Source organism: Dromaius novaehollandiae, chromosome 17 (genome assembly GCF_036370855.1).
Source record: "Dromaius novaehollandiae isolate bDroNov1 chromosome 17, bDroNov1.hap1, whole genome shotgun sequence".
NCBI lineage: Eukaryota > Metazoa > Chordata > Aves > Casuariiformes > Dromaiidae > Dromaius > Dromaius novaehollandiae.
In genome coordinates, this window is record NC_088114.1 from 774,684 (window position 1) to 802,648 (window position 27,965).

General features: G+C 48.4%; 1 protein-coding gene across 5 annotated transcripts in view; it reads left to right on the plus strand.

Annotated features, from left to right (window-relative positions):
* The window catches only part of TTC28 (tetratricopeptide repeat domain 28), a 218,734-nt gene extending 194,886 nt beyond the window's left edge, over positions 1–23,848 (plus strand). For all 5 annotated transcript variants that reach the window (XM_064521839.1, XM_064521840.1, XM_064521838.1 and 2 more), the window contains 9 exons: positions 1,924–2,068; positions 7,547–7,726; positions 8,815–9,535; positions 11,288–11,412; positions 12,481–12,712; positions 13,195–13,271; positions 16,272–16,401; positions 17,492–17,599; positions 18,280–23,848. In XM_064521839.1, coding sequence (XP_064377909.1) covers positions 1,924–2,068; positions 7,547–7,726; positions 8,815–9,535; positions 11,288–11,412; positions 12,481–12,712; positions 13,195–13,271; positions 16,272–16,401; positions 17,492–17,599; positions 18,280–19,910 — 3,349 coding nt within the window. In that variant the 3' untranslated portion in view covers positions 19,911–23,848. The remainder of the gene's footprint in view (positions 1–1,923; positions 2,069–7,546; positions 7,727–8,814; positions 9,536–11,287; positions 11,413–12,480; positions 12,713–13,194; positions 13,272–16,271; positions 16,402–17,491; positions 17,600–18,279) is intronic.
* The last annotated feature ends 4,117 nt before the right edge of the window (positions 23,849–27,965 follow it).

Sequence of the window (27,965 nt, forward strand, 5' to 3'; positions counted from 1 at the left end):
GTAGTGGATGGGTTTCAGACATGATGTGAACTGGGCCTGGAGGCTGGTTTCAGCAGCTGCGGAGAGACAAGGAAGGGTGGAAGATTTCCTGAATCTGGTTCTTGGTACGTGTCAGAAAAGGCCAGGGGCATTTCTCAAGCCTGTGGTTTATCAGCAGCAGTAGGAGCATACTGGAGTGCAGTATTTTTGCTCTGCTTGTCTTTCCCTGCATATTGGCTCTGTCTGTGAGTATGAAGAGATACTGTGCCTGTAGTAGATACACAATCAGCTGAAAAAGTCTGTATTAATACACCTCATCGACTGAAATAACTGTTGGACGCTTAGTTTTGTTTCAGTTTTCTGGATGTGCAAATACTTTCTGTTTCTGCCTTTGCTTCTTTTGGGTGTTGATAGCCAGGAATTGATCAAGGAAAGAGATAAAAGTAAGGAATAGAAACAAGGCATTTCTCGTGAGTGAAGAGCCTTAAAAATGCCGTTGTAGACCAGTATCCTGATAAAGCAGCATGGGTTTGGTCCTGAATCCAGGAAACTGTTCTTTCCTGTTGTGAAAGCTGGGAAGGGCACACGGCCCTGGAAGGTGTTTGGGAAGCAGAGCAGCACTGTGCTTTGTGGAGGCTGGGAGTGGCGGGAGGCTTTCCCCGCGCGGCAGCACCGGAGTGTGCTCTGGATCGGGATTCTGGGGAGCCATCCACTGACGCTCGCAGCACTTGGAGGACAGCGGGGCACGCGTTCCTTCATAGGTGGGCTTTTATGCATGAGGCGAAGACTCTGGTTACGCTTCAGGGCTTGCACTACCATTACTGTCCAATGCCTGGATTCCCCCTGCCCTTTTTTATGGCCCACCTGCTCCAACTTTCTGAAATATTATCCTTTTCACATAAAAAGGTTGTTTATGGCCAGAAGCCCAAGGTAACTATTCTGGGGAGCACAGATTGCTAGAGCAGAGACCAGAATGGACAATGTCATTTCCTCAGCAGAACAATAACTTTGTGCCTGTGCCATCTCAGTCTCCTCAGGGTGCCAGTGACGGTGGCTGATGCCAGGAGAATGAGTGTGGAGTTCTGCCTGTGTGGATTAACCCCAGATTGTCCCTTTCTGCTGCTTGCATGAAGAAGAGCTCATCAGGCAGCAAAATCAGCCCTGCTGGGGTGTAGGGGAGGGGAACTGTACAGTGCGATTTGGGCAGTGCTTGGAGGCAGCTTCGTTTGTGATTGAATTCTGGCAGCCAGCATTGTAAGAGTGGCTGGAGATGGCCAGATAGCGAATAAAGGAAACCCTAGCTTGCCTCGCCATTGTCCCCAAGGAACAGGAAAGTGGGAGCAAAACAATGTTGCAGGAAATGAGAAAGCTGTCAGGAAGACACGTTTCAGATCCGCTCCCATGCTGGAGATGCAGTTTGACCTGCTTGCACGACTCAGGACGGTGCTTAGAGGCAGCGCCCGAAGATGGCAGCCCTGACTTCGTGGGGCCGCTCAGAGGGGACACAGCAGGCACCGGTGTGGTCCTCACGTCCTGGTGTTTGCCTGTTGTCTTATTTCCTTTCAGTTGCCTGCCAGATTAGCTGGCACAAAGCACCCCGAAGCTTCCAGTGACTGTAGCCAGGTGTTAATGGCTCTCAGGTTTGCCTGCACACAATCACTACACGCAAGTATGTAATTAGATACGGTAACAGCACTTTGGGGCATTTGATTTTGTAGAGAAGCGCTGCAGAAGCGTAAGCTGCTGTCTGCAGCTTGTTCACCCTGCCATTCATGTCGTTCACTGCGGTGTGAAACTGAGTGGGATAACGAAGCTGTGGCATGGAGCATCTCGTGGAGCACCATCCCCAGCCTGGGCTGAAGGGTCAGCAGAATGAAGTCAGGGCAACCTGCTGTGGGTCTCCAGGTTTCTGCAACTAACCTTTCAGTTGTCTTTTGTCCACAGGAGCTGTCAGAGCATGACCAGTCTGTTCAGCAGTACCATGTCTCCTATTAAGGATGGGACATCTTCTCTTCCAAGGAGGCAGACTTCCTTCACCAAGCCCCCGCTCCGTGCGCTCTATGACTTATTGATAGGACCCATGGAAGGAGTAAGTCTTTAGTTGAGGACAAATGTTGAGGTTCACTTACCAAAATCCCCTATGATGTGGGAAAACAAGGACAGATGGCTCGGGAATTGTATCTGAGGCCAAGTGCCTTTCACTTGGTCTTCCTGGATGGTGAGACTGGGTATGTTGGGAGATGGAAATAGGGGATGTTGTCATCGATACTGCTTCCAGTCAGCTGCAGACGTATCGCGCTTCTGATGGACTTCAGTAGGAAGTGTATCTTTGATTCACTAATTGGCAAACTGGCAAATTTGGTAGAGCTACCTAGGGCCAAATAAGTCAAGGAGAGTGAAAAACTGTTTTCAACACAGGAAAATTTCCCAAAGGGGAGTTATCCTTACATGTGCCCATGTTGTGAGATGCAGCAGTGTGAGCAGTTTGCCTGCATCTGAAATGTAAGAAGGATTTCTTCACTGTCTTAATAGTTCAGCCAATTTATGCTTCTCTTTCTGTCCGGTAGAGACACAAAGCGTGCCCTCCTCCCTCACCCCCGGCAGACAAAAAAAAAGCGTATTTGATATTCAGTCTCCTTGCTTATGACATTCCCTGCCCTGCCGACACCTACCCACACTCCACCTTTGGCATCTCAGGATTTCACATGCTGTCTCTGAGCTGCTCTGTGGTCTTTGTAGAGGTAATACGTCACACTGGAGACTCTCCTGGTGTGTGCTGTGTGCGTGAGCGCGGGGAGGGGAGGACGGTGACCCCGAGGAAGGGCAGTGTCCAGGAAAGTCACCTCCATGGGAAAGGAGAAAGCTGCTGCTGGACAAGGTGGTGACAGGGACTTGTTCCACACACCAGTTCCATACAAGAGACGGCATGTATCAACATTTCTGCCAGCACCTGCAAAGAGAGCCGCTGTGGTCATGTGGAGGAATATATAGCCTGGAGCAGACACGATGAGATTTCACAGCACGTAAAACAAAGGATTTTATGAGGCTTGCCAGCTGTCTTGTGATTTTAAACTTATTGGGCATCTGAGCTCTACCACTGTCTCTGTATATCCTTAGGCTCTTGGCAAGTCTGTGCGCTGTCTTTGCTTTCCCTTTAATTTCAAAACTTAAATGCAATTAGTGATGAAACCAGAAAATATTTTGTTAATTTCTTACAAAATCTGTATTCAAAGGTCAGAATGGTTAAGATGAAAGTAGTAGCCATTTGGCAGTATCATTTGATGCCTCTCTCCGGACTGTCGTATCGTTCTGCTGCCCTTTTGCCTGCTTGCTGTTTGACTGGTAAATTCTAGGTGAGAGACCATGGTGTAGATCGTGTGTGCACTCCACTGTCCCTAGTGCAGGCATGCATCAGAGAGACCTGCCTGTGCAGTGAAGATCACGATGAAGTCTTACCCGTGTCCTTGGGCAAGCCGCGGATTTCCTTTTAGTAGAGCACTTGAGCAGATGCCCTGGAGTTTTCCGCATTGTTGCTGTGACATCCTTCTCTCTGCTACTGACTCTGTATTTTCAGTGACTGATGCTCACCCTTCCACTTCTTCTCTACCTCCTCAAGGTCCTTTTTTCCAAGTCTAAAGCAGTTACTGCTTTTTCCCAAATCCCTCGTACGAGCTGTGCCTTGCACTGTCTGGGGTGCCTTTTCGGTATTGGCAGTGCCCTTTCTAAAATGAAGTGAGCAGAGCTGCAGACAGCTTTCTAATTAGAGGGCTATAATAGCTGGTTCTGATTTATGTTCCATACCTGCTGCAACAACACGTGAAGTTATGTCCTCAGAGCCCATTTGTCGTTTCCTTTTAGTGCTGCTAAACCAGGTGCAGACAGCTCAGCGAATTGCCACCTCCAGCCTTTTCCTTCTTCCCACCCCCTTTTGCTCTGCTGTAGCACGGGGAGGCTGGCAGCACCACAGACCCCCCCGGGCCTCTCAGCGTCACACAGTACCACCCTGACAGCCAGGTGTGTAGCCAAGTGATCCTGGACTTGCCCTCGCCCTCCTGCAGGTTGGTGCTTTTGCAGGGGCATGGAAGTGCTCCTAGCCAGGGCCCCCGGGTGCTAGCAGCAGTGATGGGTGGCTGCGTTTGCATGCTCTGCAGCCCTGCTTTGGTTTCCTGACTGAGTGTCCCAAGGCTTCACCCAGACTTTGCTCTGAACGTGGCTGTTGCTGGCACCTGGGCGCTTTTGTTAGCTCAAGCATTGAGGGTGCAGGCAAGGAAACATCTTGTGCTGGTGGATCAAAGAGATGACCAGTAAATACAGATGCAAAGAGAAGCTGGATTGCTCGGTGTCCTGGCTGTGTCCTGGGTCTTGGAGAGCAGGCGGTTCTGCTCCAGAAGGTGATGTGCATCCTGTTTGCATGGCAAGGAACCTAGCCCTTTGGAGGGGTAGAAAAAGCCATTTATTGGTTTTCTGTGTCATCTTCTACAATGTCCTTGAAATAGCTTTGCCTGGGAACGTAACGTTTGCCATAGCATAAATAGGTGTGATATGTTGGGAAGAAATCTTTGGCTCAAACTCCAAGAGTCCCCCTTTCTCCTTCCAGGCCAGGAATAACTGTGGTTGGGTGTTGCTTGGGAGTTTCGTGTGACTGATACCTCAAGTTGGTGTGTCTCCAGTAAGATGCTGGATGCTGGGCTTGGCAGGACTTTTGGAGAGTGCAGAATTATCAGATACAGGATCCTTGCTAGCGTACAGTCTAAGAAAGTGTAGTTCAGGTATTGCATGTGGTCTGGCTGTCCCATTATAGTGGAAAATTCTGATTATAGCAGCACTAGCTGCAAGTTAGAGGCCCATCCAAGCCAGCAGCTGTCAGCAGGCCTAACGCTGTGTACCCAGCAAGTTAGGCACCAGGGACTTTTCCATCTTCACCAGCGTAGCCTGTAGCGTTACTGCGAAGCAGACCACAGGCTCCTGTGCTTCGCAGTTCAAACCTTGCTCCTCTTTCTCATGGAATAGTCTTTTTGTTAAAACTCACCCCTAAAAATAATTCTTGGAGGTATATGAAATGCAAATGAGCCTCCTAATTTTATTTCTCTCTACCTAACACGTGGGAAAAAAGGTATATTAAACTCTAGGGGTTTTCCATACAAATGGATAATTCCGCAAAGCCCCTGTCACTGGCTTAGATTCCCTTATCGTGTTGCCAGCAGCTAAAGCTCCTGGAGCAGGAGGTCAAAAGGAATATATATATATATAAAAACAAAAAAACACCCAAGACAAACCTTCAAAACGTTTCCAGAAAACAGTGGCCCTGCTGGTGGGAAGCCGCTGCTTGTGCGTTCGGTCTCCGGCCGGAGGTGGGGCCGCGGGCTGGTCGGCTGCAGGCGGCCGTGCGGGAGCCTCCCGGGTCACGGCGTTGCCCGGGGTCCCCGGCGGCCGCACCGCGGTGACCGACCCTGCGTCGGTGCGTTGGGAAGCTGCAAGGAGGCTGGAGAAACAGCAGGAGGTCAGCAACTATTTCTAACCCCTTTTAAAAGAAAATGTTCTTATGCTTCAGCAGTTTTGTCCCACTTTAAAAGCCAAAAAGAGCGTCAAAGCATCTCGCTGCCTCTGCTCGGATTTCTGCTGTGTGACTTTCTCCCTCGTATCTGACCTGATTTTGGTATTTCAGACTCCCTCTTGAGGAGACGGCCCGACTGATTTTCCTGTTTCTTTATTAATGTTCATTCGTCTTTGCTGCTGCCCGAGAGCTAAAGCTCGAGAGTGACTGCAAATTCCCGCTGTGCTTTGACTGCTGGGGAGGTGGGGTCGGCGCATCTCGCGTTAGTGCTCGGCCGTCAGTACGTCGCTCTCCGCTGCGGAAGACGGACCCCGACCGAGGTGGAGAGGAGGAGTTGGGCGTTAGGGCCCGGGTGCATTCGTCCAAGCTCTCTTTATAAAACTTGTCTCAAGTGGTAAAATTCACCCTCAACATGCACAGTATCAATTTCTTTTCTGTCACGTTGTCTGTTTATTCAGCATGTCTCATTTCAGGATTTTCTAATGTTACTCTTGCCCCTCTGTTTCAAAAGTTTGTTTTTCCATCAGATGCTTCATGGCAGTTGTTTGCTATCGGCGATGGAGAAACATTTTCAGACAGAAGATTTTTCTCTCTCCTGTCAAATGGGGACTCGATTGAAATATACTGGCTCTTAAACAAGGAACTTGGAGTAATGTTTGATAAATAACAGAAAAGAGGCAGAACCTGGATATTATTTCTTCCAAGAATGATATGTCTGTATAGATAGTTTTTAGGTTGTTATTTATGGAATACAAGTAATGTGTTTGAAAAATAAACTTGTTTTTACTGCTGCTGTGTTGAAGCCAGCATTTTCAGCAGGAAGAGGCAATATTGGAATGTAATTCAGAAATCTACCTGGAATGGAGCGAGGCAGTTGTCTCCATTAGCTGAGCGGCCTGAGCTGCTGTTCTTCTCCTGGCAAAACAGATGGTGTCACTCAGAAGGGCTTGTAGTCCTGCCTGCTAGGTCCCTGTCTCCATCCTGCAGTGAACTGCAAAGTTAGCTTGCATTTAGGAAGAAAAGGCAGTCTAGAGGGGAATAGAGCAACACTGGTTGAGCTGGTTAACTCCAAAATTATGTCGGGTTGATGACTTGGTCTCGTCCAAGCTTATGCTAAAGGCACAGTCTTTAACTGAGTGGTTAATTTACCAGGCCAAGCTATATCTGCTGCTCTAGCTTAAAGGCACAGAATTGCACAGAGATTTACTGCCATTTTGCATCAGAGTCCTTGAGATTTCACTTTTTTTTCCGCTGCAATTTTGCAAGCGGAAGAAAATTTTGAATCTTGGGAGTTACCCTTCCCTGGGGTGGTAACTAGTTATTTTTAAGACATATTAGATAAATAAGAGTGAGACTCCCATAGTTACATGGGACCAGAAGCGGCAGTCATTTTATATGCCTGTTTGCATGTTGTCTGTTTATTGATCTGCCTGTCTCACTCCTCCATCCGTAAGACGCTTTCTCTGTAAACTCATTTGTGGTTCTGGGTTGATTAGTGTCAAGGATCTCGCAGTGCAGGTCATACATCTGTCTGTGGACTGTATGTTTTTATATGAGAAGCTGCTGTTGTAAAATTCAGTACCAGAAACAGTGTTCTCTTTCGAAGCACGGGGTGGTAACACTGACAAGACACAGGTGGCTGGGGTTAACTAAGAGTTTACACCGAAATGGAGGGGCTCGGTGTACTGCGATGAGGCTAGACACCGCAAATTTGCTTAGGCCGGCTGTGGCTGCTGGGGTCTGTACAGCGCGTTGGTGGCCTCGGGGCTCATTCGCCTGGGTGGGATTCTTCCGTGCACAGATAAAAGCAACAGTCCAGTTTTATAGACCTGTCAAGTGTCAGCGTGTGTTCACCAGTCACAGCATCTGGGGTCAGATGTGTGCACACGGAGAGTGATTCTGGTGTGGATATTTCCAAACTGTGGGATCACACTAGAGCCCAGCCCTTTAAGAGTGCAGCCTGCGGGACTGATGCAGCGAAGGGACCAAACTGATCCTCTCTTTCCTTTCCAGGGTTTGATGCATTCCAGCGGTCCTGTTGGCCGCCACCGCCAGCTGATCCTCGTTCTGGAGGGAGAACTGTACCTCATTCCCTTCGCCCTTCTGAAGGGCAGTTCCTCCAACGAGTACCTCTACGAGCGCTTCAGCCTCATCGCCGTGCCATCCATCCAGTCGCTGAACCCTGGCCCCAAGGTCTGGCACTGCCTCGTAAAGCCCCTCTCTCGTAGAGCCTCTCCTGGGAGGTGCAGGTCCCAGCGCGTGCTGGACTCGCAGCAGCTGTGTCCTGCTGCAGCTGACGGCAGACTGGAAACTGCAGGAGTGCCGCTTCCCCGGGCGCTGCCGGCTCTGGAGCGCGCTGAGCGCTGCGGGCGCGAGGCAGGTTCTGGTGCGGTTCCTGCAGCACGGAGATCACGGTCCCCGGCCTCTGGGGAGGACGGGGAATGGATCGTTTGGGTATCCTCCCCTGAAGGGCGGCGGGTCCTAGGGTGTGGACCTCCATGGTAGGCTGCAGAACGTGGGTGTCTGTGGTCTGGACTGAGCTTCATTGCCGAGTTCACTGTGTCCTGGCAGACTCCTAATACGTTTGCCTACTTGACAGCTCTCCGAGGGGCGAAGGCCTCTCATGTCTCATGACACTGAAGCCATAAGTCAGTCAGTACCATGGGCAGATCCTGAGGAATTACCTTCATGCTGATGTTTGACAACAACCAGCTTTTCTAAGGCCCCCGTCTCCAGGGAGAATGCCCTAGCCACATGTGCTCTTGCTGAGCAGTGTCCTTGCCTTGCACTGGGTTAAAACCAGTCGTTAGAGCAAGAGAAGGGGTCTGAACTTTGTCACTGTTACTGAGGGGGGGATTAGGCTGTTGTTCATGAGGCCCCAGTGATCGGTTGCACCCACCACCATGCTGCTGGCAGTGGTGATAGCAGTCCTTGAAATACAGGTGTGAGAAGCCAGTTAGCAATTACAAATAATTTTTCCCGTAAGGTGGGAAGCTGGGATCTCCTTTTACTTTTTGTTCTTCTACAGCCTTCCAAGGTGATCTAGGCTAAGTCTCTTTTTTCCTATCCTTATCTATTTCTCCACCCAAGAAATGGAGTTAGAAACCCTGACTGGAGTCCAGTGGAGCTGTTCCTTGGAATAGCTGAATGGAGGAAACCAAGGAAATGCAAAGCATTTTTATAATTACTACTCTTTAGAGCCAAGGAGGCAGCATGCTTTACAGCCAGCACCCCAGCAGACAGATCTTTGAACCCCGTTTTCTCTTTCTTTTTCTCTGTAGTCCCACGTGAGGAAGAATACTCCTACTTACTCCAGTTCTACCTCAATGGCAGCTGTCATAGGAAATCCCAAGCTCCCTTCAGCAGTTATGGACAGGTGGCTGTGGGGGCCTATGCCCTCTGCAGAAGAGGAGGCATATATGGTGTCTGAGTTACTTGGCTGCCAACCCTTGGTTGGCAATGCAGCGACGAAAGAGAGGGTCATGAGTGCCCTGTCTCAGGCAGAATGTGTCCATTTTGCAACCCACATCTCCTGGAAGCTGGCTGCTTTAGTCCTGACACCCAACACTGACAGCAATCCAGCCAGCAGCAAGAGCTCTTTTGGGAACCCCTACACAATCCCAGAATCCCTTCGGATGCAGGACGATGCCAGCGATGCAGAGAGCATCTCAGACTGCCCCCCGCTTCAGGAGTTTCTGCTCACAGCAGCTGATGTCCTGGATCTGCGGCTTCCTGTTAAGTTAGTGGTTCTTGGATCTTACCAAGAATCCAACAGCAAAGTCACTGCTGATGGGGTCATTGGCTTGACAAGAGCGTTCCTGGCTGCTGGGGCTCAGTGTGTCCTCGTGTCACTCTGGCCCGTTGCTGTGGCTGCTTCCAAAATGTTTGTGCATGCCTTCTATTCCTCCCTCTTAAATGGGATGAAAGCCAGCGCAGCCCTCGGAGAAGCGATGAAAACTGTCCAGAGCAGCAAGCAGTTCTCACATCCATCCAACTGGGCAGGTAGGAAAAATCTGCTTTCTGATAAACAAGATGGGGTTTCTAGGAAGGGCTCTTAAGCCCAATTGCTTATGTTAAGCAAGGAATGGTGCTAGCGAGCGGCTGGGAGCCGCGTGTTGCCCGCGCTCTCCCAGGAGCCATCCCTGTGCTTCAGGCCACGCCGCGCGCGACTGCTCCTTCCGCTCCAGGTGGGGCTGAACGTCCGTGTCATGGAAAGCACGGGCGTTTCACAGTGCGCAGTACGTAGACTATGGATTTCATGATTTAAAGCGGTTGTGAGGTGTGTTTCATCGCAGTGGCTTCGTGACTGGAAGGACATAATGCATGATACAAAGCTCGTTCACTGCATGGGTGAAGTGCGTTGGGGCCTAGCTCCTGCACACCTGGGACAGACTTAGCTGGAGCAAATTTACAGAACCTTGTCACTGATAATGTAGGTTTAAGGCTGTAATGAGGCGAGAGTAGTGCTTCTAGAAGCAGCAAACGCAGTCCGCAGCTGTGATTTCCGTGACGTAAACCTTGGAGGTCTCGGTTCTTGTTCCTGTCAGGAGAAGGGTTTCCCTGGCCTCCGGTGGACGTTTGCCCGCAGCGTAAGCAGACCCAGGGTGACGTGCTGGTGCTCGCTCCCTCTCCGCTGCATTAGTGAGTTGAGATTCAGAAAGACAAAGTCCTGGAGTTCAGCAGTGTTGTTACTGGGATAATTGTAAAGAAGCTGCATTTTTTTCCCGGCACAAGTCCTGTTTCTTGAAAGCTGTAAACATTCTCCGAATGTTTTTTTCCTTTTGCGCAGGCAGCAATGCCTGACTGTTTGGATCAGGCAGCTGCTGTGCGGGTGACTGATGCAGAGTGTCTGTGGCTGGAGGAGTGGGAAGCTCACCACAGCTTGTTGAAGAGCACGCCTGGAGTTAGTCTGCCAGACTGATTTCGGGCTCGTTGAGTCCGGTGTTAGGATGCGATTCAGAGAGTATCAGATGGGAGCTGGGTTTAGGTTAGAGACCACAGTTCAAATTGCTTTTTTTTTTTCCTTTTAAGAATTTGCTGTCTCAAAGGAAAGAGTTTTAAAAAAAAAAAAAAAAAAAGACCCAGTTCCAGGTAGAACAGAATGAACAGAATGAGTGTGGACATGGGCTCTGAGCATCACCGTCAAGCAGGGTCACTCAAACTGTCCTAGTGCTGCTGCTGCTGTGATTTGTGAGCAGTCACTATGCTCATATCCCAGTCTTCCCGCTTTGACGATCAGCGGCGAGTCCCGGAGAGCACCGCAGCCCCGTGTCCCGTGGCGATGGACGAGGAGGGGCAGGCAGGGCTACCCGTGCTGGCGCTTGGAGAAGCCAGCATTTATACAGTGCATAAGCTGAGACAGGTCTTTGACCCAGCCAAGGAAAGCTCTCAGTTTTCTGATTTCTGTTGTTTCTAGGCTCTGTTTAGCATCTATTGATTTCTGCTGCTGTAAAGCAGACATGGAGCATGCTAGGACAGGTCTAGCTGCAATACAGCATTTTTCCACTTGCTTGAACAGGAGAACAGTATTGATTTAATAGAGGAGGAGAGTAAGAAGCATCCAGGGAGCTTTCTGGAATTTCAGTCTGTGGGACTGAGTAAGTGGACAGCTGCTCCAGGGAGAAGAATATAACTCTGCAGGGGGCAATGAACCATTTATTTCGTTAGTCTGAAAGGGCAGGGGACATCTGCCTCTGTTTTGCAAGTTTTCTGTAATGAGAGGAGATTGAGAAGCTGTTGTTCTGAATCCTGCAGGCTTCACGCTCATCGGGAGTGATGTGAAGCTGAACAGCCCTTCTTCGCTAGTAGGACAGGCCCTGACTGAGATTCTGCAGCACCCCGAAAGGGCACGAGATGCCCTGCGTGTCCTGCTACATCTGGTAAGAGAAAGGAAACGTTACAGCACCCAGCAGGCGCGGGGAGGGACGCTGCACTCTGTGTAGTCCCGAGATGATGCTACCTGCGGGTATGCATCTGTGAATGACTGGGAAGAGAAACAACGGGAGTTAATCACTCACACTTGAATATAAACCTTTCTCCCTCTGCACAAGCTAGTATCTTCCCAAAATTCTGGGTCACAGTGAAAAGAGTGGGATACCTGATGGGGTTTCCAGAGCAGACACCAAGTCCTACCTTGTGTCGTGACAAACTCTTCCTCAGACTCATCTTGTTTGCAGTAGCTGTTGAATTGAGTCTGTGCTTTAAAAATGAGATAATTGCTGAGGTTGATTGTTTTTACAAGAAAATAGCTACAAACATTGCAAGGAAGCAGTAATGGAGATGCAGAGTGATTTAGCGACCGCTCTCTCTTTGCATGTTTGGAGATAAGAGGCACTTTCTGTTCCCATATGTGCCAGTAGCCTGCTGTGGGGAGCAGCAGGACCGAGGCCAAGCTGCCAGATGGTTAGAATCATCTCTCATGATTTTGAGTATTTTTCCTTCCAACGTGTCTTTTCTGCTGCCACAGGAATGTGGAATATCCGTAGGATGGTGGAAACCTATGAATAATGCTAGTCATCCCAGTTGCTGTTTATTGTGAACACTGCTCTCTCTTCACCATTTGCCATATAGCTGGTTGCACAGTCTTGCCTGGTAATGAGCAGCATACTCAAGAGACTGGAGCCTGTGCGTGAGTCATCTTTGGGGGACAAATGCAGCTGCCAGTCTTATAGGAATGGTCACAATCAAACTGGTTCCTAGTTTCCTATGGCATTCGTTTCCCCAGCGTGCCAGAGAATAGTGACTGATCACAGCAGTTTTGCAGCTGAGTATTGGAGTAACTGGATCCTCTGCTTCCAAGGGCGCTAACATCCTTCTGTGTACGACAAGGCAGGTTCAACATCGGTCTTGCTGTCGCTCAGTCTGCCCATCCTGTGTCTTCACTGTGTACAGAGATTGTTAATAAAAATCTCTTATAAAGTAAACTAATGCTGTATTTTCCCCCAAAGGTGGAGAAGTCATTGCAGCGGATCCAGAACGGGCAGCACAACTCCATGTATACCTCCCAGCAGAGCGTGGAGAACAAAGTCGGTGGCATTCCCGGCTGGCAGGCGCTGCTCACGGCCGTGGGGTTCCGGCTGGACCCTCCTGCCAGCGGCCTGCCCGCAGCCGTGTTCTTCCCCACCTCTGACCCTGGCGAGCGGCTGCAGCAGTGCAGCACCACCATACAGTCCCTGCTAGGTAAGTGCCAGGCCAGCCATGGGCTCTGGCCAAGCAGACCTCTGCCTTTCCCTGCTTTTCTTTGATGCAAGCCTACAAAATGATGAAATTTGTCTGATGTCGTTCTAGGTTTCTACAATAACAAAATAAAAGCATTTAACAGGACAAAGGCTCCAAAACTAAATGTTTATTGAGTATTTTGTCATACATGGAAATATTTAACACTGGATCCAGTGTCTGAGAAGCATGATGTCACTCTTCCCTTCTCCCTGCTCTCGGTCAGAAACTGTATAATCAAAGTTGGGAAGATACTTTTGCTTTCTAGAAATTACTGCTGCTTTCAGAACCATTCACTGATGTGAGGGAGAGATTTTAGGAATTAGCTGAGTTTGTGTTCTGTTCAGATTGTTGTATCAAGAAGCAGATTTTGAACAAATCAAGAAACAGATTGAACAATCAATCAGAAGTTTTTAACAAGCCCTGTTTCTGTTGATGTTTTTCAGGTTTGCCTAACCCTGCACTTCAGGCACTTTGTAAACTTATCACAGCTTCAGAAACAGGAGAACAGCTTATCAACCGGGTAAGTTGGGAGGTTTCTCTCCAGCACCAGTTTCCAAATGCTTCCCTCCAGGCCAGTGAGTTTAGAAATGGACAAAATGGTTTATGCCCCAGTTTATCAGCCCAGCAGTTGCATGCTAGGAGACTTCAGTATTGAAATTCTGAACTTGCCTCTTTGTGCGAGTGAAAGGGAATGTCCAGCAGAGCAAAATGCAGGCAGGTTATTGAGCTGCATGGCCTTGGGTCTCCCAGTTCAGAGACAGAAGTGAAAACATAGTATGTACAGCAGTGAGGGGGAAGCAAAATCCAGGAAGAGAGTGGTAGAAGCACTAACTGCTCTTTGGCAGCCCCGTCTGGGGCCTGTGCTGGCTGGTCTTTGTCCAGAGTAATTACCAGTGTCCCAAGCAAGAGCAGCTGCTTTGGTCAATGCCAGGTCTGCGAGATACTTCTCAAGCCTGAGCCTCTGCTGGTTTGAGCGTTCTTAGCTCTGCCAGGAGGATTCGGTGTCTTTAAGAACAGAGCACTGCCACCTACGGCTATAGGACCCGCCTCCCCTTTTCACATTCCCCGCTCTCCCCATCCTTTCTAGCATGCCTAACCTAACCTTACTCTGTGCCACCAGCCTGGCTGGCTTTCTGTCACACGTTTCTTACTGTCCTGATTCTCCTCCAATGCAGTTTATCTTGGTCATTTGCCTGCTTTAGTAAATGCACACAGTATATGTTGTGAATAGGTGCATAGCTCACCTTCTTTTCCCCTTTCTCCATGCAGAAATGTTCTAGGGAAATGCTGCAATGGGTAGCTGGGATTATCCCCGTGTAGTTTCAGAAGGGTCATGTCAAGTCTCTCTGCACAAAATACAGAACAACAGGCCCGGCTTTGCAGTTATCCATTAAGAAGCCTGCTTTGGCTATCCATTAGACTGGGTCTGTTTCAAGGAAATGGATTTTTTTGTCAGAGTCTACAGCAGCATGTGAGATATTTCTCATGGTTTGTGCTTTATGGGATTTTGCTGTCTTGCCTTGACTCTTTTGTCAGTGCCTGAGGCTTTTGTGGCTGAACAGCAGTAGCTTATTTTGTCCTCGTTGCCACTAGAGGGGGGCCCAGAGTAAGTGGGATGTGATGAGTAAAGGACGTTCCAGTACATCTGTATGTGTAACGATACCCCTGAGATTATTTCCCGATTGTCATCTTGCCTCGGATAAATAAATCATGTAAGGAAAAGAAATTCAGGTGGCTGTATGCAGCTAACAAAAGATGTACTCACCATTTTCCTGTATTGGTAGAGGTATTGCATTGTTTTTGCAAATGTTTCCAGGCAGAATTCCCTTTTGCACAAGAGTCTATCCAGTTAAAAGCTAGGGGAGGGTTGACTTAGCTCTCCTTTCTTCTGCTGTTAGTTGCTTTTCTTCCCCTCCTTCCTCTCAGCAGTTCAGCTGGTGAGCAGCTAAGGCTCTGCCGTCCCAAAGGACCGAAGACTGTTAAGAATACGGTGGGAGATGTCTCCATTCAAAGCTGTCATGACTCTTAGTTCAGTCACTGGACAGTGCTTTCTGTTATCTCGCCAGCCGAATGTGATAGGTTTCATAGCGGAGCAGGTACTCTTGGTATTAGTGAAGCAGCGAGGCAGGGAGCAGATGTCTTGCTCTGGATAGAAAGTATGTATTTTTATATGTGAAAATGGAAGGCAGGAACCAGAAAAGGAAGAACTCTGGTACCACTGCATGTACAAGAAAAAGCTGTGGATCATTGACTGCAGCACGGGCCAATAAAGCATCCCAGAGAAAACAAGAGAGGGGCTTGTTTTGTGTTCAGCCTTCTGCCAGAATGTGGGTTGGCCTGGTGGGGTATCAGCCTCGCAAGTGCCCAGTGAACTGGGAACTCCCAGATTCCAGCTGCCTTTTCCCACACTGCTGGGCTCCTCCTGATTCACTGCTCAAGCCATTTCCATTACTCTCCTCTTTCTCTGGGTAGAGTATCTTGCACTCAGGATGCTGGTTTGCATGCAGATGTGTCACTGCACAGCAGGGTTCCCTCCCACAGGCACTTTGTAGCACAGAATAACCTGTGTTCTTTCTTTCTTTCCTTCTTTTCTCCTCTCTTTTTCTTTCTTGTTATTTGCTGCCCGAAGGCTGTTAAAAATATGGTGGGAATGGTGAGTATGACATGCAGGGGGAATGACACTCCTGTGCAGGATAGAGTGCACGGACATAGAGTGCCTAGTCATTACAGACCCATTTCCCTGAGCTGCAGGGTAGTGTCTTTGCCCTGCTTATAGGCCTGGAATTTGCTCTGTAATGCTAATGTGGAAAAAAGACAGTGTAAGCTTTTGTGGGTTGTAAGAGCTTCCAGGCTGAGATGGGTGGTCCTGGGATGCATTTGGTCCTGGATTAATGACTTTCCATCCTTCTTGCCCTGGCTTTGTTTCTGAGTTCCATTGGATCCTGGCACCTTAATTTGTGTCAGATCTTCATAAACACATTTTTTCTGAACTTTACTACTTCTGTCTCTTGGGCACAGTTGAGGAACTTCTTTCCTGGGAAGTCATGAAGGTATTAGGAAAGTCTTCCATAGTTTCATATGACTTTATTCTGCCCGGTTTTATGCTGAGAATGAGTTTCTTGGGATTTACATAAGGAGTATGGCTCAGTCATGGAATGGGCTTTAGCAAACGTCTGTGAGCAGCCCTGAAGTGTCTCTTTCCTTTTCTTTCATGTCCTAGATTTTCCTGCTGTGCTTCCTCCTTGCTCTTTTTCCACTGGCCACATCTCCAACCCTCACCCCTGTTCTGTCCCTTGCTTTACTGGTGTTCACGTTCGTCCATCGACACTGTCATCGTCACTGTCCCTGGATTGCTTCCTCTGCCCAGACCTTTTCATCTCACTGTTCTGCTCAGGGGCAGCAGCTGATTGTATGAGTCTATAGAGAAAGGGCTGTTTGCAGTGCATTTCCTTAGCTTTTCGTCAGAAAAGCAATGATGTGGTTTGTAAGGAATGGCTAATGTTTGTATTGTTATCTTCAGCTACATCAAGTCTTGGTTCAACTTCAGGCAGGAGAGAAGGAGCAGGATTTCTCCTCTGCACCAATCCAGGTTTCCATCAGTGTCCAGCTCTGGAGGCTTCCTGGCTGTCATGAGTTTCTGGCAGCTCTAGGTAGGAAAACACTTCCTCCCATTTTCTTACTATTACTCATGTCTCGCGTGTTAGCTTCAAGTGGCGTGGGGGCTCGCAGCATTAGATTTGTTTGCCTGGGTACTGCTCGGTTCTCGGCATCTCTGGATGTGATCCCTGACTGCCCAGTATAGCTCTACGAGTTCACACGCACTCACTGGTGGAGCGGCGGCAGGGTGAGTTTTCCTGCATGCGCTGGAACATCTCCTGAGGCAGCAGAACCTGGATTTCAGGACTGACAGCAACTTGGTGCCGTCAAGTTGGTTCAACCCCATTTTTTATTTTAGGGTCCCATTGCCCTGCTGTATCTATTATATCTAGTTAGTTTGTTTCTGGCCTTCTCTCTGGAATGAACCAACTGTTCCTTTGGCAGCGAAACCTGTGCACTGAGGAAGGATAGGACATACCAGAGTGATAGTTCGTACCAGGGTCTGCATCCTGCAGAAAAGACAGATGAGAACTAAATATCAGATTAGATTTTATTCTGGTTTTGGACCCTGCTTTGGGGAAGGGCATTGCAGGGAAGAGGCAGCACTGCAAAAAGAGACACTCAAGAAGATTGCAAGAAGAGCTGGCAGAAGCTGGACATCATTTCCAACCCTCACTCGTGCCCCTTCCTGCCCAGCCCTCGTTGGCTAAGTTCCAAGGCCTCTGCTGCTCTTCGGGCCTATTTCTGTGACAAATCTTTGAATTAATGATGAATGGCAGGGGTACATAGGACCCCTCCCCAGAAATGTTGTTAGTATATGATTTCCTGACAATTCTAAATAATTTGTGCATTTAAAAAATACTGAGTGCTGTATTATGTCTATCAGTTTGGATAGGAGCGATCAGTGTATGTGTTCAGAGTGCAGCACCTTAAAGCTCCTTACTACTTGCTGGAGTAGACATGCTAAATAGTAGTAAAAACAAGCCAACAACTGTACGTTGTAGGCCAAGAATCATAATTCTAGGACACTGCAGAATCTTATATTGCTTTGTTCTGTTTGTATTATAAATGAGGTCACACCTCTTTTAAGACATGAGATCTTCCTATGAGATAAGATTTTTTTTGCTTCATATTCTGCTGCAGGTTTTGACCTTTGTGAAGTTGGGCAAGAGGAGGTGATTCTGAAAACTGGGAAGCAAGCTAATAGGAGGACGATGCACTTTGCTCTACAGTCCTTGCTGGCACTTTTTGGTAAAGCTGCTTAGAGTAGTTTTTACTCCCGTACCATCTGCTGATTTGATCAGAATGGCCTCTCTTGATATTTCATGTTCTCAGCTTTTGTGCACACATACATACATCATCATACATACTTCATTCAGACCACACATCATACAGTAGGTGCAGCAAATGTTATTTTTTTTATATATAAATGTTACTGACAACTTCCAAACTTCAGTTGCCCCCCAAAATGCTCCAGACAGACAGACAGCATTACAACACTATCCTGCTGGAATGATGCTAAAATAGAGGGTGTATGTCTGGATAGTTCAAAATGTTTTCGAAAGAAGACTGTCAGGCCTTGTAGCACTACTATCTGGAGTAGGAAATACTTGCCTCATTTTACAAAATGGGAAACAAGCACTAAGACTTGACTGAGGCCAAAGCTGGAACTGGAATCCAGCAACTGGAGGATGTATAACCCCAATTGTTTTTTGAGATCTAAAGTGATAATCCGTTGACAAGTTCCCAGAGTTTTCCTCTAGGATACTTGGACTGAGTTCCTACCCATGCACTTCCTGGGCTGTGCACATTATTCTTCTCGACTAAGTAGCAGTTGGTTTTTTTGAGTAGCATCCATTACCTGGTTTTAGTTGGTTTTAGTGTGTATGTAGGGATGTGTTTGTACATGATTTGGTTTTTTTCTTTTTTAGATTCTACAGAGCTTCCTAAGCGCCTTAGCCTGGACAGTTCCTCATCACTAGAGTCACTGGCTTCTGCTCAGTCTATTTCCAACCCCGTATTGCCCCAGTATCAAAATCCTCCATTCTCTCCTACTTGTCCAGACAGCATTGCATCAGATGCCATTTCTGTGTATAGCCTGAGCTCCATTGCTTCTTCTATGAGTTTTGTTTCCAAGCCAGAGAGCGTGCCAGACGGTGTGGGGCACAGAGGACGCTCGGACTACGAGAGGCCCAAGAACATCTATCCGCACAGGCCTCCTGCAGCACAGAGCCAGCTGTCACTGCAAACCAGCGCTGCAGTGAGCAAAGATGAGGAGGAGTATGAAGGATTTTCCATAATCAGCAATGAACCTTTGGCCAATTATCAAGAAAACATAAAAACGAGATTTTCCCCTGATCACAAACAGCCCCAAACTGGTCAGACTGGAGGTATTAAAGAGTCTGTCATTTCCAAGGGGAGCATAAGTACCCCAAATTCTCCTGTTAAAATGACTCTTATTCCCAGTCCAAACTCACCTTTCCAAAAAGTTGGGAAACTTGCAAGTTCTGATACTGGGGAATCTGACCAATCTAGCACTGAGACTGACAGCACTGTCAAGTCCCAGGAGGACAGCAATCCAAAGCTTGATCCACAAGAGTTGGCCCAAAAAATTCTGGAGGAAACTCAGAGTCACCTCATTGCTGTTGAACGTCTTCAGAGAAGCAGCAGTCAAATAAGCAAAAGCAACAATTCAGACGACGGGGCTTCTACACCAGCGGGTGCATCTGCATTCAGATCCTCCGAGACCAGTGCATTCAGTAGGCCGGTCAGCTCTAGTCAGAAGAACCAGTCTTCACCTGTTGCAATTAAACCAAAGCCTCCGACGAGGAGTTCGTCCCTGCAGAAAGTGAGTTCTGGCTATAATAGCCCCACAACGTCTGAGATGTCAAACAAAGAAGGCACAGGCCAATACAGTGGGCAGCCATCTCCAAGTTCGGATTCACATGGATCCTTGACTGAACAGCCTCACTTTAAACTCAAGTACCCCAGCTCTCCTTACAGTGCTCATATTTCTAAATCTCCGAGAAATATCTCTCCGAGCTCAGGGCATCAGTCTCCTGGTGGCAGCACTCCATCTCCTGCTCTGTCTTATTCCTCAGCTGGTTCTGCTCGCTCAAGCCCAGCTGATGCCCCAGATATAGACAAATTAAAAATGGCTGCCATAGATGAAAAAGTGCAAGCAATTCACAACTTAAAGATGTTCTGGCAGAGCACTCCCCAGCACTCCACTGGCCCAATAAAGATTTTCCGAGGAGCTCCTGGAACGATGACTTCTAAGAAAGATGTCCTCAGCTTGCTAAACTTATCTCCACGACACAGCAAAGAAGAAAGTGCAGATAAGCTGGAACTAAAGGACCTCTCTATTCAGCAACACCTTGGTTCTCCACAAAAGAACCCTCCAAATGGACACAAGCGCCCTGAAACTACAAATGCAGTGACATCAACTCATTCTCCACCTTCCAGTAGTACTCCAGGAACTGTACGCCCTTTGAGGCTGCCATCTGGGAACGGTTATAAATTCTTGTCACCGGGAAGATTTTTTCCTTCCTCCAAATGTTGAAATGTCCTGTATACCAACTGATGACTTACAATCTTGTTAAAAGTATTTGCTTCTGCCCACTTGCCTTTATCAATACAGAACCATAGAATATTACCTAAAAAGCCATGGTCACACCCACAGTTGGCAATACACAGGTGTGCAACAGATTGGCCCTGTCTTCACTGCGGGAACACGGGCCTTACACAGATGGGTTTTGGTTCCCCTTACCTGGACCCTGGCCAGACTCGCTTGATCACAGTTCTTATGTAGTGTTCAGTATTTGCAGCAACAGGTCCAATGAATCTAGTTGCTTTTAAGCCACCTACTTGTATTTCTTATCCTAACAGGAGGTTTTGCAGCGAGCTTTTTATACAGAAATTAATACATATCAGGGATTGGAGAGGGAGGTGAGAGAAGGCAAAACTTTCACGTATACCACAAAGAAAGTGTGCACAAGTTTCTGCCTAGAGAAGTACAAGCCATTTCTTTGATCGCTTTCGAAGGCTGACAAAGAGGATAAGACAGCATACCTCCAGATACCTCTGCTAAGTTAGCCAAACGCAAGAACATGCTGGTGCAGCAGCTCCATAGCAGCGTGACACTGGCAGTTGTCTTGCATCATTCAGACAGAGGCTAGTAACGCAAAGACGAGGAGAGAGGTGTCCCATTCCACAACCTCCTTCTCGAGTACCTTTTCTCTGGAGGGAAACCTTTCAGGTGAATTTTCGCTGATGGGTTTGCTCCCAAAAGAATGTTTTGGGCATAATGAACAAGCTGAGCCTCTCGCATGAGGTGGGGGAGTGTATCGGAGAAGCAAGTTCTGGTTTTATTGAATGATCTGATCTTTCTGGCACACAGCTTTATGATGGTGGAGTTTTTATCTTGGCAAGTATTTGGTCAGCACAGATGTCTTCTGTCTGCTGAGTGTGCACAGAAAAGGGAGACAAACATTGGAGCTCAGAGCATTATTCTGCAATTCCACAGTAGGCAGGAATCTGACATCAGTGTATGTGATTTAGAAATCACATGTCCAAATAAATCCATAACTAATTCTGCTGAATTTTTCCAAATAGCTCATCACAGGCAGGTCTTCAAATCTTTCTCCTCCTGTGGAAACTCATTTCTTTCGGAGATGAGTATCCCAGTATAAGCACATGAGTTAGGTTTATGTCCGTGTGCAGTCAACATGTACGGGATGGACCATGCAGACTGGCTGCTTGCAGAATCTATGCACCCTTCGATCCACGGAGAAAAGAAAAAAAGAGCAACCCGGGGCGATGTGTAAAAGACAGTAAGCTTCTCTATCTTAGATTGTATTTAGGTGTTAGGGATCATGTTCGAGAGGTATTTTTTGGTTTTGTCTTTTTAAGTGGCCATTCAATGCAGTGATAATAATCAAAAGTGGTAGTTTACATGCACTGAAATCTACGGACATGTGGTAGCATTAACTCAGCCACATTGCACACTTAGATCAAAGAAAAGTCTTTCACAGGCCATGAGCTATGAAGTCAGAGCACTGGATCACCAAGGCTTTTGGTTTCTATTCTGCGCTCCCCAAATTTCTTGAGCGACTGGGGGCTAATCACTTCACCTCTCTGTGCCTCGTCTTCCTCATCTAAGTGGGGATAGTAATACTTACCTACCTACCTCACAGAGGTGTTGTGAGGCTTAATTAATTAGGCCCTGAGCTTTAGTCAGATCTTATGTCAACTTCCAGTCTTGCACCTGGCTACCTGAATGGTGAGTGCAGTCAGCTCTCCGATCTTGCAAGGGGCACACGGTTGATGCAGATAGCTGTTCCACCCGTCATGTCTGGATGCTCTTCTTGAAAACATGGGCCTGATCATTTGTGATTTTCTTCAGGATCTTGGAGGAAAGGCATGGTAGCAGGACAGAAGATTAACCTCTGACACCTTAACGTAACATTACTTATGGTCAGCCTCCCGATGGTGCACATATCAAATGCTTGCTTTGATTACATTCAAGAATCCAGCGGTTTCGGAGGAATGCTTTCCTTTCCGCCTTTGCAAGGAATTAATATAAGCACTAAAGGCACAGAAAATAGGGCTGTGTTGTTTTAGTCAGCTAACAAGGGATGGATGATGACGAGTTTCAGTGCAGAAAGACAACAAGACTTTAGTTATTCATTTATTCATATTATGCAATGTAGCAAAACAGTCAAGAAAAATCTGCTAAACTCATATGATGCAAGTTACTTGTCTGAACGTTACATCTTCCTGTGATGAATTGGTGCTAGGTATCTTCTTCGATAAGCAGGAAGAGTTAGAATAATAGTGGGCTGAAATGAGTCAGTGCAACACGTACACTTCATGTGGCTGGTGATATTGCTGATCATGCAACTTGCTGCGGTCACAAGACTGCTGAGAGACTTGACGTGACCTGCTCTGCTTGTAACCAACACAGCCGTCGCTGAACGACATCCCAGGGACGTCCAGGATGGAAGTGGGCAGCTTTTTGCTTATAGCAACAGCAAATACTCCCTGCAGTGCTGCATAACATGCCAGATACAAGCCTCTCTACTTGCAGTTTACTTCCGTAACTAAAGGATCTTTAATCTGTAGAAATTATATATTGCCATTTTGGTACAGCCCATTTTTACGCTGCCAGTGGGTTTCATATTGGCTTTGGATAACTAAACTTTTCAGAAAGAGATAAATCTTTTTTTGCTGTTGTTTAACGGTTGGGAGGGGGAAGCATTAGCAGCAGGGAAGGGTTCAGATATAGAGGAAGTTCAGTGTTTGGGAAATTGGTATTGTATAAATATGGAAGGTAAGTGTCAGTAAAACAAGTCTTTTGGGAAATTTATTTCCATTGACACAGGGCACTTCCATTGGCTTATTGAGAGCTATGAACATGCATGCTTGTCATGGTTGGGATACACTTCACACACCTTGTGCCTCACTCCTCCACCCCCTGAATGAGAAACAACCCTTTTGTGAGGAAAAAAAAAAAAAAAAAAGTTTTATCAGGTTTACCCAGTATGTGGAGAAATTCAGGAAATGAAAATGACATGTTCTCCTTTTGATATTAGAATTCCTTCTGTGGAGTTTAAATGCATTTGTCGTTGTTGTATTTGTGCATGGTACAAGTGACAACACTGCGTAATACAGTGAGCAATAAGAATTAGGTGTTATCCACTTTCACAGTAAACCTTCCACATGCAGAAAATCCCCAAGGCAATAGAATGTATTTTAGTTTGGTTTTACCCAGTATGTTTTACTGTGTGACATACTAATTACATATATTTTATTGACTGTCTTTAGCTTACACTAAATGGGAACAGTAAACAATCTCAGTGATCAAAACACAGTTTCACTTCATTTTGTTGGTTAGCCTGAACTCTGGCCTGGTACTGATTTTCCTTCTTTTTAATCATACTTTATTTAAAAAGGAAAAGCATTGAAGGGGTGCTACACCCGTATCTATTGCTCTTGGCCGTATTTCCTTTCGTTAGGTCAGACTTGTTCTGTGAACATCTCTTTCAAATTAGGTTGATCCGAGCGTACAGAAAATCTGTGAATCGGTTAAGAAGCACTGGTAGTTTCAGGCTAGGTAACAACGGATTTGAGCAGTTTTGGGATCATTGCATCTGTTGTGCCATGCTGTCCGGAAAGGCTGTTCGTGGTGTGGTAGACATGGCCCCTCCGTTGCAGATGCCTTCAAAGGGACTTTGGAGATGGTAACTCGAAGAGGACTGTCAGCAGGGCTCTTCCAAGCAGCAGCCCCTTAGCACTTGCTCTCCCTGTATGCAGTGTTAGCCATGTTTGGCCTGTATGGACTTTTTTTGTAAATTAAAACTCTGTTTCCAGACAGCATTAAACTTTTTATATTATGAAATTTACCATGTAAAAAGATTTTCATATTTTTATTGAAATTGCTAAGGCATTTGGCCTTCTTTCTTTGTGATTTCAGTGTCTATTAAAGCATGAGTTCTCTCAGTCCTGTAGTCTCTTGTTCTAGGATGGCATTTGTAAAGACCTGTTTAACACTGCTCCCCCTGTCCTGGCACCCGGCCGTGCGAGCTGATCGCTGCTCTGTTCCTCTAGCTGCTCCGGAGGGAAGCCAGTAAGTCGGGCATGAATCTGCCTGCTTTGGCTGCAGAATTTCGGTCTGACTGACAGTATGACAGCTGTGCCCAGCTTCTCCTGTGGATATGTGGGGTCACTGAGAACTTCATTTGTTTTTTCGTTTGGGGTTTTTTTTCAGAACGTAGTGCTCCTGGTACAAATGCTGATTGGGAAGTTGCTTTTCCCTGCAGATGATGGGTGTGTCAGTATTTGCTCACGGTCTTTCTTGTTTTAGCAGCGAAAGGACACGTAGGGTTGGAAGAAACCTCAAGGATCATCTGATCCCCTCCCTGCACTAAAGGAAGGACCAAGTGCTGAAGGTATGATGTATTTCCCCCCATACACTTTGTCAAAGTCCCTTAAATCTCCCCTCTGCCCCCACATGAAAGGTGCCCTTGTCCTTCGGGGAAGTCTTGGTGACATGAGTACCAAATGAAACTGAACAGATTTTGACTTCTTGTGGTCCCTGAAGTTTTCTCCGGTGTCTCTCCCCCAGCTGTATAAGCGCAGCCTCGAGCTGTGTTGACACAACAGCGTGCAGACCACATCCTGGATCACAGCGCTGCGGGCTCTTACTGGCCTCCAGTTTCTGGGCACCAAATCTTTGGCCTGCTGAGAATCACAGATCACAGAACAGTTGGAGTTGAAAGGGGCTCTGGAGACCGTCTGGTCCGACCCCCCTGCTCAGGCAGGGTCACCTGGAGCACGTTGCCCAGGACCGTGTCCAGTTGGGTTTTGAGTATCTCCGGGGATGGAGACTGTACAGCCTCTCTGGGAGCCTCTTCCAGTATGAGGAATGGGGTGACCTAAACCCCGTAAGTCACCGCAGTCTTCCCGCTGTTGCCTCTCTGGGGAGGACCTTTGCCAGCACGTTTCTAGCAGCCGAATCGCTGTGTGTGAAGGCACGAGTGGTGCAGCCCCCAGCAAGGGCGGCTCTGTTCCTCGGCTCCCGGCAGCAGTTGTTGCTCGCTGAGAAGTGTCTTCGACTTCCTTCTAAACGCTGCTTGTAGTTCTGGTTCTACTGTCTTAATTACCTTTGTCTGTTTGTCTCTTGTGATTATTTTTCCTGCTTGATGAATGCTTATTCTTGCATCAGAATTTCCTCATCACCAGTGTCCCGTCCCTGGCCATGTGGCCACCTGGCCTCGCTTCCTCAGCATCTTCTCACCTGCATGAGGTCTTAGTGGTGAAGAGCTGCGGCTGGTGGTTCCTTGGCCTCAAAGAAAGCCATTTTGTAGGGAACTGCAGTAACTGCCAGCTGCACAGACCAGAAGCAATCAGGGAACTGCGTTCTCCTTAGCAAGTCTCTGCCATGCTCTCTGAGAGGAGAGGGACATCAGTTTGTTTTCCAGCGGCTGACAGCAGCCTCTGAGGTGTCCATCACAGCATCTTTTCTTCTCCTGGAGAGGCCTCAGACCTGGCAGCAGCACGCGCGTGTCGTGCCTCCCGCGTGTGGCCAGCACCTGCGGATGTATGGGAAAGGCGCTGCGAGGTGCAGAGGGAAGACGGTCCAGCTGCCGCAGTGGGGCGTGGGGCCCCCCACGCGTGTGCACGCGGGCGGGGTGGGGAGAGCGAAGTTGCTTTCACGTATCAGAGTTACGGGGCACTTGCCTCCCCTGCAGTTTCTAAACCACACGTCAGTATAATCTGTGCGCTGAAATGCACAACCTTGATCTTTCGGTGTAAAAGGGAGAGTGTTAAAGTATTTTTTAAAGGCATTCTCATTGCTGTTCATCATGTGAAAATGCTTGCAGCTGTTCTAACCCCCGTTCTGTCATAAGAATAGGGCCAGGGAGCTCGCAGGGAGGGAGCCGAAGGTCGCGTTTCAAAGGGACGGTGCCGTCCCCCGTGCTGGCAGCGCACCGGCAGCTCCCGCGTCCCGACCTGCCGCGTGCGGGTGGTGGCCGTGTCCACGACTGCCGACCTGCTGCCGCTGCGGAGAGGCGGCGGAGCAAGAGCAGAGCCCGCGGTGCAGCACCGCAGCCAGAAGGGAAGTATACGAGGGTCAAAGGAACTTCAGAAACTGGGTTTTCCTTAGGTGCAACTGAGTCCCACAACTTCCTTCTGTCATGAGACCTAATACGAATGCTCGCAGAGAGCATCAGGGAAAAGCCGTGGGCCCAGAAAGCCCCCAGGGAAACGAGCTCAGTATGATGCAGACTGTTCAGTGACATCACCATCATTAACAGCAGCATAAGAAAAGAGGGTTAAAAAAGGTTAATGTGGGAGGTGAATTTTGGTTAGTTTTGAGATCTGTTAGATACTTGTAAAGCTACAGCATAAAAGTTCAAATCTCAAAAAGCATTTCATCTACAAGAAATCTTGCGTTTTGGGATGCCTCAGCACTTGCAGCTTCTCCCAGGTACGAGGACATCAGGAGCTGAGCAGCGTTTTGCAGCCCTCCCTCTGCACCGGGGCATGGGCCAGCGCGCCGAGGACCCGTTCCTGTTTCTCCCGGTCCCTCCGCTCTGCTGCGGTGTAGTCTGGCGGAAACGACCGCCTGAGAATTGCGTGACACTTAACGAAGCTGAAGGCGGCCCCCCGGGAACCCGCTGCTGGCAGAGACCCCTTGAAAGTCACGTGCAGAATTAGAGCAGCCTCCCACGGACTCCGTGCGGGCAGAGTCCTCGGAGCACCGCAGACCCGCGCAGCGATCCGGTCCTGGTGCGCGACGGCAGCCGCGGGTGCCGCTGGAGCGGGTCCCATCGCGGAGCCCGTGGACGTGCTGCTGCGCGTTGCTGCTGCCGTCCCGCTCAGGAGCGCGCAGCCCGTGCGCGGGGCTCCGGCCAGGCAGGGGCTCCGGCTCGGAGAAGGGGGAGCCCCCGGCGCGCTGCCGCCCTGAAACGCCGGCTGCCTTCGGAGCGCAAGCGCAGGCTGGAGGGAGCGGCCGGCCGGGAAGGCCCCCTCCCTGCGGAGGCCGCGGGGAGGCTTGGCTGGGCTGACGCGGCTCCTCTGGGATCGGCAGGATGCAGCTACGCAGATGCTACTATCGTGTGTGGTATAATTTGGATATAAACAAAGAGGACGAGAGTTTTGGAGAGCGCGCACTGCAGCTGGCTGAGTAAACAAAAGGCAAATGTTGCCCATATGGGGAAAGCGCAGCAGCAGGGGACCGCGCTCAGCCGGGGTTTTGAAAAAGCCAAATAAAGCAAAACACTGGATGCCGGCGGGCGTCAGGAAGCGGACTCTTAAAGCCCCACCGCTGTGCCCTGGCACAGCTCTGTGATTTCCTCACCCCCTGGCCAAGCCAGGGCCGGCACAAGCCCGAGCGGCAGTTTCCATAGCACCCACCTTCCCCGGTGCCAGAGCCTGGAATGAAAAATATCTTTATAGGCAGAGGCCTATTGAGGATTTTCTTTAAAGTCATTTATACTGTGGGAGGGCCGCTTGGCAATGTTCGATTTTTCTATTCTGGGACTCTTTGCTCTCCTTTGCTCTAGTAGAGGCGGTGTGTAAATGCATCCTCAGTTCTTGGTACCGGCAAACAAAACGTGGGGAAGGTGGTTTCTCTGGGGAAAGGATGGATGGGGTGAGACCAGAAGTGGGGTCGGTGGTAGCTTAGGGGGAAGAGGATGCAATTCAGGCAGGTGGGAACATGGGCATCACGCTGGGGCCAATCCTCAAGCAGGAGGCCACCGTTCAACAAGGTGCAAAGACCTGCCCTAGCCAGTTCTGGCCACCGGCTGTTACCCCGCAGAAGAAAAAATGCAGCTTCCAGACACAAATTAAAACTGTGCATTTAAGCTTCCTACGGGTTGAGAGCTGACACAAATGTCCATTTAAAATCTTGGCAATAGGGCAGCATTATTCACCATGAAAACATCTCTGGACGTGTAGAGAGCTGTGAGCTGTTCCACAGCAGCATACTGCCTTTTTTTTTGGGGGGGGGGGGGGGAATCACCCCCTTCCACAGTGCCAAACTGCGAAGTTTTGCCCTCCCTTTTGGCAGATTTTGAAATGTTTGACATTTTTCTTCCTTGTTAATCTA